The sequence below is a fragment of the Miniopterus natalensis genome, chromosome 1 (genome assembly GCF_054644295.1).
Source record: "Miniopterus natalensis isolate mMinNat1 chromosome 1, mMinNat1.hap1, whole genome shotgun sequence".
In the NCBI taxonomy this organism is placed as follows: domain Eukaryota; kingdom Metazoa; phylum Chordata; class Mammalia; order Chiroptera; family Miniopteridae; genus Miniopterus; species Miniopterus natalensis.
In genome coordinates this window covers 60,552,657-60,566,454 of record NC_142081.1, presented here as the reverse complement: position 1 = coordinate 60,566,454, position 13,798 = coordinate 60,552,657, and the positions used below count along the sequence as shown (strand labels likewise).

General features: G+C 42.9%; 1 protein-coding gene across 1 annotated transcript in view; it reads right to left on the bottom strand.

The window, feature by feature from the left end:
- The window catches only part of FSIP1 (fibrous sheath interacting protein 1), a 146,522-nt gene that overhangs the window by 9,571 nt on the left and 123,153 nt on the right, over nucleotides 1-13,798 (bottom strand). Inside the window, exon 12 of the mRNA XM_087814872.1 lies at nucleotides 336-846. Within this exon, the coding sequence (XP_087670998.1) occupies nucleotides 336-846 (511 nt within the window). The remainder of the gene's footprint in view (nucleotides 1-335; nucleotides 847-13,798) is intronic.

Below are 13,798 nucleotides of genomic sequence, written 5' to 3'. Positions count from 1 at the left end.
TGATCAATGACTCTCTCACCATTGATGTTTCTCTCTCTCCCTCTCCCTTCCTCTCTCTGAAATCAATAAAAACACATTTTTTTAAAAAGGACATGTATTAATTGCCATTAAGAATAATGTATTTCATAAGAGTACTAGCCACAACCTTGATCTCATGTGAACATTGATAACTATATCATGTTTGTATGCTCTTAATCGACACCACCTGTGACTCACAAACACCCCTCCATGTCTTACTCTGTGTTAACCTGAAATACCTTTATACTGAGATACTCAGTTAGAAAAGCACCTTCAGTAAGAATTATTCACCAAAGCACACAGTCTCCAAGCCTTACCAGTTTTTGGTTTCTCTGAAGGGCTGAGTTTCAGATGTTGGTCTTCAGATAAAAGGCTCACATCAATGCCGTACAGTGGATCATCCAAAAAAGAAGGCCTTCTCAGTCTTCCAATGCCAAGGGTCTTCGACATAAAATAGTCCTTTATGTCACTAATAACCTCGTCCTTGGGAAACTGGAGGCATTTCATATTCTCGGCTTCAATGACAAGAGCCTGTGACACATAATGTCCAGTCAGGGCTTTGCTGAGATAGTAGCCCCTGGATGTGTCGCACTCTGCATTCTCGGGCATAGTTGCACCTCCCACCTCTGTGCATTCGGCCTTTGTTTCTGACTCAATTATTAACTCAGAGAGGACAGATCCGGAAAGCTGGGGGGACTCAGGTGTTACATCCTCAACATCTTTCTTTTCTCTTTCTGAAGAAAGTCCAGTTGTGGTTTTTCGTTTGGATGTGCACTCATCCAGAAGACTCCTTAACTGGTCCTCAGAGAGAAGTGATGTTGAATCTAACTGATGAAACAAACCAGAAGTTTTCATAGTCAGCTGACTGAGTAAACATTTATTTCTGGTAAGCTTCCAGTAACACAATATAAATTCAAGTGTCCAGAAACCCTTACACAAAACACCCAAATAGCAAAATCATTCATTTTAAGGTATCCAAAATTGCAGGAGAAATGTACAGCATCCGAGAACAAGTTCAGACTCAATTACATCCTAAAATACAGGGAAAAGTCCCACAACACTGAGGGAAATTAATTACTTCACCAAATTATCCACTAACACTCTCTCTAGACATATCAGGAACTTGAGCTGAAATGGAGATGTTAGAAAAGCACCTTCAATTTTATAAATCTTGGAACATCAAATAGGTAAGTGAGCAACCACCTCTTTGATAAAGAGCCAGGGATCCTGCCATAATCTCCTGTAAGTGTTCCTCTGTTCCCCCCACACCCAGTGTGAACCCCACCATCACCCAATTCCTTAACTGGAAAAAAGTCTCAGGCAAACAGGGCAGACTACACCTCCCCCTAGGGAGTCACCACTCATATGTCTGTCCACAACCTTCAGCGGACAATAGCACTGAAGACAGAAGAGGAAGGGTGACTGGGTGCTGCATCCTGAGACGCGTAGTTGCTTCAAAGCTATAGGTATAGACAGGGGCCAGGGGCATTCCAATAGCAGTGCCTTCCGGGAGGAAGATGTGATCAAACATATTTAATTTCTGCCTGTGAAGGTTATCAGGGCTGAGTGTTTCAACCAAGATCTTAAGGATTTAAAAACTTTTTTTTTTCCAGAGAGGTTCTCAGGAAATCAAGTATCAAATGAAACTGCAGGGCCATGTCCTACAAGGATTCAACTAAACAGCATTCCACTTGGGTTGCAACAAGCTCAAAATGGATGGGATTAAAACATATTGAATCACACTGGGGAAAAAAAAAAAATCCTTCTCTGAAGAATCAGCACCATCCCTGATTTATATCGTGGGTTACCTAGAAAAACCGTAGTCCTCCTTTACAATGAATTATCAAAGAACAGGAAGCCCCCGTAAGAGAACCTGAACATTAATTGCAATGGCCTCAATTTCTACTTCAGCAAAGTAAAACAATGCTATTGGCCTACTTCATGGTACAGAGTAAGAATTAACCAAATATTCTGCATATGTAAAGTACTGGGGGGCAGGGACGCGGTTATTGGAATTAGTACAGTCAACTCCTCATTGTTGTGAAATGCTTCTAATGCAGCTAACAAAAAATAGTATGTAAAACAAATTTTGGTCCGGCTGGTATTGCTTAGTGGTTGAGCAACGACCTATGAACCAGGAGGTCATGGTTTGATTCCTGGTCAGGGCACATGCCCGGGTTGCCGGCTGGATCCCCAGTAGGGAGCCGATCAATGACTCTCTCATCATTGATGTTCCTTTCTCTCTCTCCGTCTCCCTTCCTCTCTCTGAAATCAATAAAAACATATAAAAAAATTAAAAAATGAATTTTATATCATGCATTTAAAATATATCATGTGTTTTTAAATTATATTTAACTTCTATAAATTAAAAACTAGTTTTCATAGTGGCAAGTGTCATTATGAGTTTGAGAATAACAAGAAATTGGGAATATATTCTTTATAATTATGTGGGATTCAAAATTCATGTAATTCACCCTACAGTCTACATACCTGTCAAAAAATAGGAATTAAATTATATATTTGCAAATCCTACTTCATTCACTGGACATTTCAGGCATCCAGATGTGGTACTTTATCTATTATTAGGAGTACTCTCTTCACCCTACTATGTAAGCCTACTCAACTAAAAAATGAAGGTCATCCTTGTATGGTAAAATACCTTTTCAAATCTGCTTATATAAAATAGTTTATACTGAATATACAAATTCCCTAGGAATTAGAAAGGGTCCACTGAGTGTTATCCTCACCAAACATCTTCACTAAAGGCTTATCACATGAAATTTCCAGGTACTAGAAAAAAATCAGTCCATACTGGAGCAAGAGGATGAATTGTGGAAGGAGGTCTTGGCAGGGGGGCGACTGGTAGGCTACCTGAAATGTTGGACCACTTCCACAAATAATATTGATAAGATAGCTGGTTGACAGTTCTGATTATGTATTTGGCTAGACACACAGAAAATTAAGTAAAAGCAAAAACAAAGTAATTGTGAACTCTGTGAACAGAAAGCTATATGAAAAGAAAGGAAAGGTAGTGTTTCAGATAAATAACAGAAAATTAAGCAAAAGATAATAAAATCATTATTAACTCTAGGACAAACAAAAAGTTGTACAAGGAAGGATGCCATAGGATACTACTTGCTTTTGCTATAAATAATATTTACACAGTGAATAGTGATAATTGAGGTAACCAAAAATTGTGACAATTATTTTGGGAAAATGGGAGGAGAGAGAAAGGATATTTGGAGTAACAAAATTAGATTCTTAGCTACCATCACAGAAAGTCAATATATAATTGATATAACAATATAACACCATTATTAATAAATAATTTCCTATCATTGTAAATTGATATAAAACTGATCAATTAAAGAAAACAAGTTATTATGAAACAATATAGAGGTAAAAAGTAGGGAGGACTCTAAAGGAATCAAAAGTGGCTAAATCTGAAGAACAAACTAAGAGGTGGGGAAGGAGGGGTAAGGAGCCACCTTTGTGTTAAAACATAGATTTATAATTTTTAATAGAAAAATAATTATTTTATTACTATAATAAAATTAACTTAAAATATAAAAATTAAATGTATTCAAATTTTTAAAAATTAATTTAAAAATAAAAATCTGAAATGAAATTCCCAACTGATTATACCTTGGACATCAGAAACAGATCCAGGTTTCATGGAGCCTGAAATTTATATAATTTTGGAGCAGGGGAAGGGTGCTTCTTTAAGAAAAATAATATAAAATTACAAATAGAAAATACGTACAAAGTGAGGTTGTTTTGTTTTGTTTCTTAGAATGTGAAAAATCACAACAAATTACTAGAACCTTGGAAAGTCAAGTCCATTTCTTAGGCCATCTCTTTAGGTCATTTACCAGAAATGCTTATACAGTAATGTTTCCTGATTGCAACCCGGCTCCCCCTCCCCACTCAAGGTTCAGTGAGGGCCCTTCCTCGGGATGCCAGGCTTGACAAGTCCCAGATCCATGATATTGTTTGGGTGGGTGGTTCTACCCAGGTCCTCAAGATTCAGAAACCCCTTACAGGACTTCTTCAATGGAAAAGAGTTGAAAAAGAGCATCAACCCGGATGATACTGTTGCTTATATTGCAGCTGTCCGGGCAGCCATACTATCTGGAGACAAATGCAAAAATGTTCAAGATTTGTTCCTGTTGGATGTCACTCCCCTTTCCCTTGGTGTTGAAACTGCTGGTGGAGTCATTACTGTGCTCACCAAGCGCAGTACTACCACTCCTGCCGCGCAGACAGGCCTTTACTACCTACTCTAACAGCCAGCTTCGTGTGCTCATTGGGATGTACGAGGTGAGCGCGCCATGACCAAGGATAACAACCTGCCTGGCAAGTTTGAACTCACAGGCGTAACTCCTGCACCTCATGGGGCTCCTCAGATTGAACTCACTTTTGATACTGTTGCCAATGGCATCCTCAGTGTCTCTGCTGTGGATAGGAGTACAGGAAAAGAGAACAAGATCACCATCACTAAGGACAAGGGCCACCTGTGCAAGGACAAGATGCAGCGCATGGTCCAGGAAGCTGAGAAGCACAGAGCTGAAGACAAGAAGCAGCGGGACAAGGGGCCTTCCAAGAATTCACTTGGATCCTAAGTATTCAACATGAAAGCAACTGTTGAAGATTAAAAACTTCAAGGCAAAATCAAAGATGAGGACACACAGAAGATTCCTGACAGGCGCAATGAAACCATCAGCTAGCCTGATCATTCTGAACATCAGCGAAGAGAGCTGGAAGAAGTCTGCAACCTCATCATTCCCAAGCTGTCCAGAGCGCAGGAGGCATGCCAGGACGAAGGCCTGGGGCTGCCATCTGGTGCTGCCCCCTCTGGGCCCACCATCAAAAAGGTTGATTAAGCCAACTTTGAGCATAGATTTAGCGTTGTTCCACACAAAATACTGAAGGACCCAAATTTGTACCAAATTCCATACAGCTGAGCAGCTGTGTAGTAAATAACTTTGTGTTCTTGATACTTGAACATGGACTTTGTGCACAGGAAAAGGAAATGCGCACTGTATAAGCACTGTATTGTAAAGTGGAAAGTATGCTGTCTTAGATAAAATTATTTAACGTTGGCACACAAAAGTGAGGCACCTTCACTGGCTTCATAGTAAGTCTGCTTCTGGGTGCTCCAAGACCAAGCATACCACATTTGAGTCTGTGTGTGCACAGAAATAAGCTCAACTCCAATCACCCTGATTCTCTGGGGAAGAAGCCTGATGAGAAAAAAACACAGATGAGAACTTGGGCTTTGGTCCAAGTTTTGCCACCCCAAGCATGTCGCCTAAGGAACCCGTCTCCTTCAGCTGTGAAATGAGGGATTGAAGAAGGTGATCTCTAAATTAACTTCTAGCTATCAAATGACTTTTTATGAATAACTACTCTAAAAATAAATATAAGAATAAGCTGTTCTATTGACATTAGAATGGCACCTGAGTAGGATTTATAAAAACCATAACAAAAAGTGAACTTTGTTTCTGTAATTTATTCACAATACCAAACCTGAACTCAAAAAACAACTAAAAATTCTCTGGTCTCAAAATATTATAAGTAAAAGTGAACCAAATATATTAAGCCCCCAAATTAAATTAATTTAATTACAGTGTTTCTGGGTGCCCATATGGACAGGACCCTCCACACGAGTCATCTTTCTCGCCCTTTGTTTCCCTGCAGGACCTTACCCATGGTATAGACTCAACCAGTCACTGCCATGGGAATCCAATGAATTAAGATTGCTGAGTGTTTGGAAATGGCTAAGTACTACACTAATATAAGTTAGTTATATACGCTGAACTGGACTAAACTAGGGCTCTATCACAAACATCCCTGACTACCCTTGATAATTAAGGGATCATAGCACATGCCCTGCATCCAGTCTGCTTTGAAGCTCCTGAGCTAGCGAGCTCCATAACTGAACGACTCACTGTGCAAGCCCCGTCAAGTAACCATCTGTTCAAGTACTCACCTCAAAGTATTCATCCTTCACGCCAGTTCTAATTTTCCTGTATTTCATAAACAAGTTATTATTCATGCTGTTCCTGCCCTTCATAAAATTCATCATAGTGCATCTCAGTCTTCATTTTCCCAGACCAGAGCTCAATCTATTTTCTCTCCTTATATGAAAGCCCCTCTCTTCCCATCTTCATTTAGTAGCCTTCTTTCTTGTTTTAGCCAAAACACACACATTCCACAGCCAGAGTAAATGTATTGGATTTTCTCATCGGGATGAAAATATACAACACTGTGGCATTATTTCTCCTGCATTTTGCTGACATTTTGCACACCGGGTGATGTCCTACAAAATAGTGGTAGCTAGCATTTATGAACCACCCACTGTGGTGCATGTAAGTGTATCAATCCCTTTAACCTTCACAGAAACCTCCGAGGTAGGTACTATTGTTATTCCCATTTTATAGATGAAGAACCCGAGAAATTAAGTAACCTGTCCATGGTCTTATGGCTGCTGAGTGGAGGACCTGGGATTTGAATCTAGGTCTGGGTGCAGAGTGTATGGGCTTAACTATTAGGCTGCACAGCCTCTCACTATAAATGGGCTCTCCCTCTGACATTCATTTTCCTGTCCACTCCCTCAGATATAAAAACTTCCTGTAGAGCATTTCACTTAACTTTGGTTTTTAGTACCCAGAGTTGCTTAGTGTCCTTACAAAAACTTACAGAGTGCCCTCTCTTTTGGGTCACTTCAGAAAAACAAAAAAGACAACCCCAGCTCCATTCCTCCATTCCCAGGATGCCTGCTGTTTACACTTCTCCACCCAGATAAATAACCAGTTTGGTATAGGAGCTAAATCTGATGAGGAGTGCAACTTGTAATTGCTGGAGATGGATCACAGACTGTAGATTACCTAACCCTCATCTCTGCCCCTCCTCCTATGCTATATATCCAGAGTTTCCCCGGCCATAAAAACCTCCAGTTATTTGGACACTGGATTTGTTGACAAGGCAATTAAGATTATGTCTCTGGTGCAGATAATCAGAAAGTCCACCACTATAAACTAGCAGAGGCAGTTTTGTCCTTTGATGTAAGCTTATGTCCAATGTTGGGTGGGTTGTTTTTTCCCTACAAATGCTGAGTTCCTAAAGACCCACCCTATAAAGCCAATATGATTATCACAAGTGAGAAAAGGGTGGAAAGCCAGAATGTTCTAAATGATTAACAACAAGAGTATAGATGTAGATAGCTTTCAATGACATCAAGTTCTACTTCAAAATAAGCAACTAGAAAACGTTCCACCCTTTGTTTAATTACCAAGATATAAGTTTACAACTCTCTGTTGCAGCCACTGCTGACAACACCTAAGTTGCAATTAGTTTAAGTCAAGGTTTTTCAGTCATAAGGAACAAAAATCCTTATTGAAAGAAAGAGAGAGAGAGAGAGAGAGAGAAAGAAGGGAGGGAAGGAGGGAAGGAGGGAAGGAGGGAAGGAGGGAAGGAGGGAAGGAGGGAAGGAGGGAAGGAGAAAGGAAGGGAGGGCAATAAACTCCTTTACCTTTTGTTTTGCTTAGCTGAAAAACTATCTCAGGTGGTAGAGGTGGGTGTTGTAGGATCTAAGAAGTCATCTCATGGATACCAACAAGCAGGAAATGAAGTTTGAAAAGGCCTTTGGGGTTTGGAGCTGAGAAGCCAGCAGGAACCAAAGTCATGTGCTTCATCATTCTCTTACTGAGTCCCTATGGTCTCTTAACCCACTGTTCATCCAATGCATCTTCCTCTCTGCAAACCAGCTTTCTGATTTATTTATTGATGGTTTCTGCTCTCTCGCGACCTCAGCTTCCCTATGTAGCATGAATTGACTTTGGTCTTCATTCAACATGACCTTAAGAGTCTGGCACCCACTAATGAGTGACAATGGTCTCTATGTCCATTAACTCAAATTTTAAAGCAAGATGACTTGGTTGGTCACTGACCAGATTATGAAATGATGATGTCAGTTTCAAGTGTTCACCACTAGTCCAATCACCTGTGGTCACATGGTGCTATTGGCAGGGCTGTGGGTAACGGGGATTTCCCAGAGAGGAAGGCATAAGCAGAGCAGGGACCCAAAAATAAATCTATCATTTTGTTAAACTATAATTGCTATGAAGTGCATACCATCAGAAGGAACCTAATACTTAATGAAGTTCTATAGCCAACTAAAGGATTAACAATCAAGGTGTTTCCAAATCTCACCAATTTCATTCAACCTGAGTACTCACTGAATAGTTAATTGACATATAAACACCGAATTACTTGTCAGAAAGTATGCACTTGTGGATAGAATAATAAATTGGACTACAGAGCAGCACTATCGAGTCAATATGTTCTCAATAGGCTCATATCGGCTCATTGGGTTCATATCACTTGCTGTGGCCCTTTGAAATTAAATAAGTCTAAAAATCATGGGGTAAAATGATTGGTGTTCATGTGAAAGTCTCCATGAACTGTGCTAATGATAAAAAGAATGAATGGCCTTATTAACCCTTCCCTGCCTAGTTCCTTCTAGCCCTATTCTGTTCTTACAGTAAGGCTACCCCAATCATAAAAGGGAAAATCGGGCAGGTTACAGTGCTCTTAAGAGGCCATATCAGGGACCAATGGTCCTAGGGGCTAGGAAAGATCAGGCATATTTTTATCCAGAATACTCAGGGTTCTCTCGCCAAAGGAGAGTCTGAACTCTAGTCAAAAGGGAAGTGAAGGTCATTGCCAGAGAAAATATGTAAAACATTAGGGTTGAGGCAAGGCTGTAAACAGGAAAGTGAGTCAGCCCCCAGGTCAGAAGCAGGGAGGATCTGTGGATAGAATAATACGGAGTGTGAAGTAGGTCAAGGCAAGAGGCTCGGAAGTGAGTTGGAGAATGTCAGAGTGGTGTTGAAAGCCTGCTTTTATGTGGGGTCTGGGTGTCAACGTAACCATGTAGAACAACACCACCCGTGCCCAGGTCACCAATCTTCCCTGAACAGCTGGGTGAGGCAGGGCTTGGAAGGGTTTGTCTGATGGGTTTGCCTAGTGAAAGTCTGCTGTGTCCCTGAGCATTCTGTGATGGTTCTTCTCAGCTTAGGTGCCTTCGCTGGTCTCCATGGCATCAGGAATCCAGGCTTTCTGTTTCTATCTACAAGGATGAGAGGTGGGATGCCAGGAGGATCCCAGTGTACAAAGGAAGAATAGCATAAATGGAAGGAACCAGAAGTAGGAAGGGTTCTCAATTCCTCCAACTTGAAAAGGGTCCAAGAACTCAGCTTTAATTGGCAACAGTCAGAAGAGTACAGGTGTGCTCGGAGTTGACCTAGACCAAGTTCACTACTTTGATTTCTAACAGGATGACTGGTGAAAGGGACTCTAATTTTTCCATTTCGTAGGAAAATTATCATTTGAGGATTGCCACCAATTGCTGTTTTCTAGCAACAGAGACAACAAGTCCACTTCCATCAGATTCCCCTTGATCTGAGCAAGTTGGTTGAATGGCGTTTTTGTTGCACATCTATCTTCCTTTCTAGAAACAAGGCTTGGGTTCCAGCTCTGTAGCTGGAAGGAGGCTGGCACCTCTGCCCCACATACTCCCAGCAAAACAAATCTTCACCTGGAGGTTGTTGGAAATGAGGTGAGCAAACTGGGAGAGAGCACTTTATCTGGTCACAGGGGACTGGATCACACACCTAGCCCCCATTTCTTGGGGAAATATATCCAGTGTGTCACTTTTAGAACAACTAACTCCCAATGCTCTGCAGATTGCTGGTTTGCTGGACAATAACAGTCATGAAAGTCATTTGCATAGTCTTCCCTGCTCTTGGTTTAAAAGGTCTATTTTCACTATGTAGAGATAGATAAGTTGGGCCATGATGAGGTCAGAAGTCAAGAAGGCCATTAACTATTTAAATGCCTTACCCTGGGCCAGAGTCCAGCTCAAGCCTCACCCTTTGGTAGGAAGTCAGCTGGAAGATAAGTCAAGTCAGAAAAATTCAGTATAGTTAAAACCTAAAGAACATCTCTATGTCCACAGGGTTGCCACGCTAGAACTCTAAATACTTCTATTGACATCATGTAAACTTCCCAACTGAAGAGAAGGTGACCTCAGAACTCTGTCTCTGGGATCTTCAACATGCACTTTCTGGGCTAGCCAGTGGTGGTACTGTGGTCCCTACAGGAACACCCCCATCAAGGGCTCATTCAAGGCCAGGTCAGGGGAGTACATCCAGCAGGTGTTAAGGAAGATAAACAATCACCACTTGCCCGGCCTGGCGCGGCTCAGCGGTTGAGCGTCGACCTAGGATCCAGGCGATCGGGGTTCGATTCCTGGTCAGGGCACATGCCCAGGTCGTGGGCTTGATAAATGACTCTCTCATCATTGATATTTCTGTGTCTCTCTCTCCCTCTCCTTTCCTCTCTCTGAAATCAATAAAGATATATTAAAAAAAAAAAAAAAAATCACCACTCACTCCCAGTCAGGAGAGCCCAATGGAGACCATCTACTGCTGCGAAAACGAGGTGGAGCTATCACAGCCTAGAAGGTAGTACCTGAGCCCCACGGGCCTGTCAATGGATTGGAGAAGGACTCCAGGCTCTGACCACAAGTACTACAGCTTCCCAGAGACATGAGCCCTCGATTTGTGATCAATGCCACATTCATCAGCTGCTCCAAGGACAGCTTTTCTGCCTCTTGATGTGAAAAGTATCTCACTATTGTAACATTATCCGGATACCCCCCCTCCAATTAGAAAGAACACTCAGGTGAACCCCACCCACACAAGGGAACCCCTCACAATGATGCTCAACCTTCTGAACTGGAAAAGGAAACTGAATATTTCCTTTAATGAACAAGAAACTTCCTACCATCACAAACAAGCCCAGGTGCCAAGCTGCACTGGCATGAAATGCTCCAGGGTGACCAAGTTCCGTTTACCCATCACCCAGATCTGTGCGCCTGCCTGCTGCTGGGCTGAGCAGATCTCCTATGGCTCATGGTGCCCCCACAGCTGTGGATGCAGGTATCACTCCTGATGCTACTTCATGGCCCGTCACATCCCCCGTGGCACATCATGCCTCTCTTGCCTCCGACCCAGGACTTCTCTACTGCTGCTGAGGTGTGAGTGCTAATGAGGTGTGAGATGGTCAGCTGGCCACTTCTAGGCTTGTGCAAACTAGAAGTGCAAGTCTGCCCTTGGAGTAAACTTTGACCAAGAGGGAGAGGAGCCAATGAACAAAACCCGTTTCCTTCCTCCCCTGGGAATACTGCCCTGAAACAGTCACCCATATGGATTCTCTCTGAAGATGTCCCACAAGATCAAACATGCAGCTATACATCTCTCACAATCTCCCTCCTTCTTTGTCTCCCTTTCCCCTCACTTCTGCTTCTCTGGTGTTGCTCTCGCCAATTAAGTGGTAGCTTATAAGCTTTTGCCTCAGGCTCTGCTGTTCCAGACTAAGATGGTCACAACAAGGAATAGCTTCCAAGTCCTGGCCAGGCTCTGGAAGTGGAGCTTGGGCTGCCCAGAGTGGGCCTGGGAGCACAGAGCCAACAGCTCCACCCAGCCCCGGCAAGCTGGTCAAGGGCTGGCAGGAGGGTGCTGGCGGGGTGCCGGGACTGCAGAGCTCTAGCCAGCACGTAAGGCCATAGGAGGGAAAGTGATGACTCAGGATTCTCAAGGCACAGACGAAGGAGTGCAGTCAAAAGAGAAAATCCCTTGGAGTCCTGGGAGGACATTTGCCCAGGGCAGCCAGAGGGAGCATAGCTGGAGGGAGACTGTGAATTGGAGCTCAGGGGAGAAAGCCAAGGTCAGCTTCAGTTTGAGTGTCAAGATAAACAGAAAGAAACTGACAAACACAAGGTGTAAAAGATGCCATGGGATGGTGTTCAGCGCTAAGGCACATCCACTTCAGAGACGGGGAGGCTGCCGTCACTCTTGGCGGGCAGGGTACAAGACCAGGCCTGAGGTCTGAAGGGAGTTCAGCCAGAGCAGGCCCTACTAGTGAGCAGCCACCAAGGGGCCAAAATGAGGGGCTAGGCGAGCCATGCAAATCTGCAACACTCCTCCCATCTTAGATGTGTGTCCAGCACCCTTTCTCCATGTTGTTTTCCCACAGCCATTTATATTCCATTTGGCAAAGTTCCCCAAGTTAAGCGTCCCTTAGGCTGTGTGCTATCTTTTGGAATGCACAGAAACTCTTAAATGGAGAGAAAATACCCTTAACAACAGCATAGAGTAGGAGAGGGAGGCTGGCGTTTCTAAGTTGAAATCCCAGCCTGCTCCTCCCCAGCTGTTCCATTTGGGCAAATTACTCAACTTTCAAAGCCTCAAATTTCTAAACTGTAAAATAGAAACACTAACAACTAGCTGACTCCTAACAACTAGTTGTGAGAAATACTAACTAACAATTTGCAGTGAGCATGAGACGCGTGTGAAGCTGCTTAGCACTGCACCTCATGCAGAGTAGGAAGGATCTCGATCAATGCCAGACGCCAGTGGTGACACTCAAGCTTCAGTTTGAGAAGCTGATAGCAGTAATGACTAGATGACCACTCTTAGGAAGTTATAGACTGAAGTCTGCACATCCCAAGTTCAACTGGCCCCCACCCTTGAGGGTCTCTCGAGGGTACCAGGAGTAGAGCTTTACAGATCATTGCACAACAATTTGCAATGAATGATAAACTGCGGTGTTTATTCTAGTGGATTCATTGGGGCTACAGAGGCCACTAGATGCTGGGCAAGGGCACACAATGGGAAAAGGTGGGATGTGAATCTCTCTCACTCCTGCAGAATGGTTTACACTTCCAGGCAGACACTGCTAAGCCCTCAGCACCAGAAAGGACTCAGAAAGGGGCTGGTTTTGAGATATTTTTATCTTTGCTTGAAATACTCAATGTTAGGGCTCAAGATGAAACTTCTGAAGCAGAGGGATGTAGGGGAAATGGATTTATCCCTTGTTTGTTGTGCACATGCACACACATGTGCACACACACACAACAAAGGCACACACAGGACACTTTCCCCTTTCACTAATTTCCTCTCCTTTTTCTGCTCCCTTCCTTAAGACATTTGAAGACCTCATGCTGTCTCTTCAGCCCTCTTCACCTTAGCTTTGCACATACCCTTCAAAATGTATACTCAATTCTAACGTTTAAAAATGTCCTATTGCCCTCACATCACAACTTACCTGTACTAAGATGTGTTTCCTCATTACTGTACCTAGGACTAAGCAATCTAGGTCAATGTATAACCCATCCAAGGAACTAGCTCGCATTTTCCAGGAGCCTCTTCAAATCAGAATGACTTAATACATAGAAATTATTCTAAAAATGGGAATCTGGGCCCCACAGCTAGATGGTAGAAAGATAATTGGGCGATACCATTTATAACACCCTCAGTTCAGGCCACACAGTCAGTCCCAGTCTAGTTCTACAAATGATGGGCCCTGTCAAATCTCATCAGGTCTGATTTTCCTCTTGGGTGTAATTCCAGCACCAGAGAGTTAACTCCACATTTAACATGTTGATCAAGGAGAGCTTGTTGTAGTCACAAGAGGGTGACCTGAGCTTTTCCCAGGGTTGAGCAAGTGCTCCTGAAGCTTTCCCCGTCTACACACGTAACTGAAACATCTAATCACCCCTGTACATTGTGCACAGCACACAAAGCCTGACGTCATTGCACAAGCATGAAGCTCCCTATGAATATTGCTGCTCAGTGAACTGTCCTTTTACGTTTGCCAACCTGAAAGTGGAGTCATGCTGCCACTGACAATAAGGGTAACACACTGGGAACAA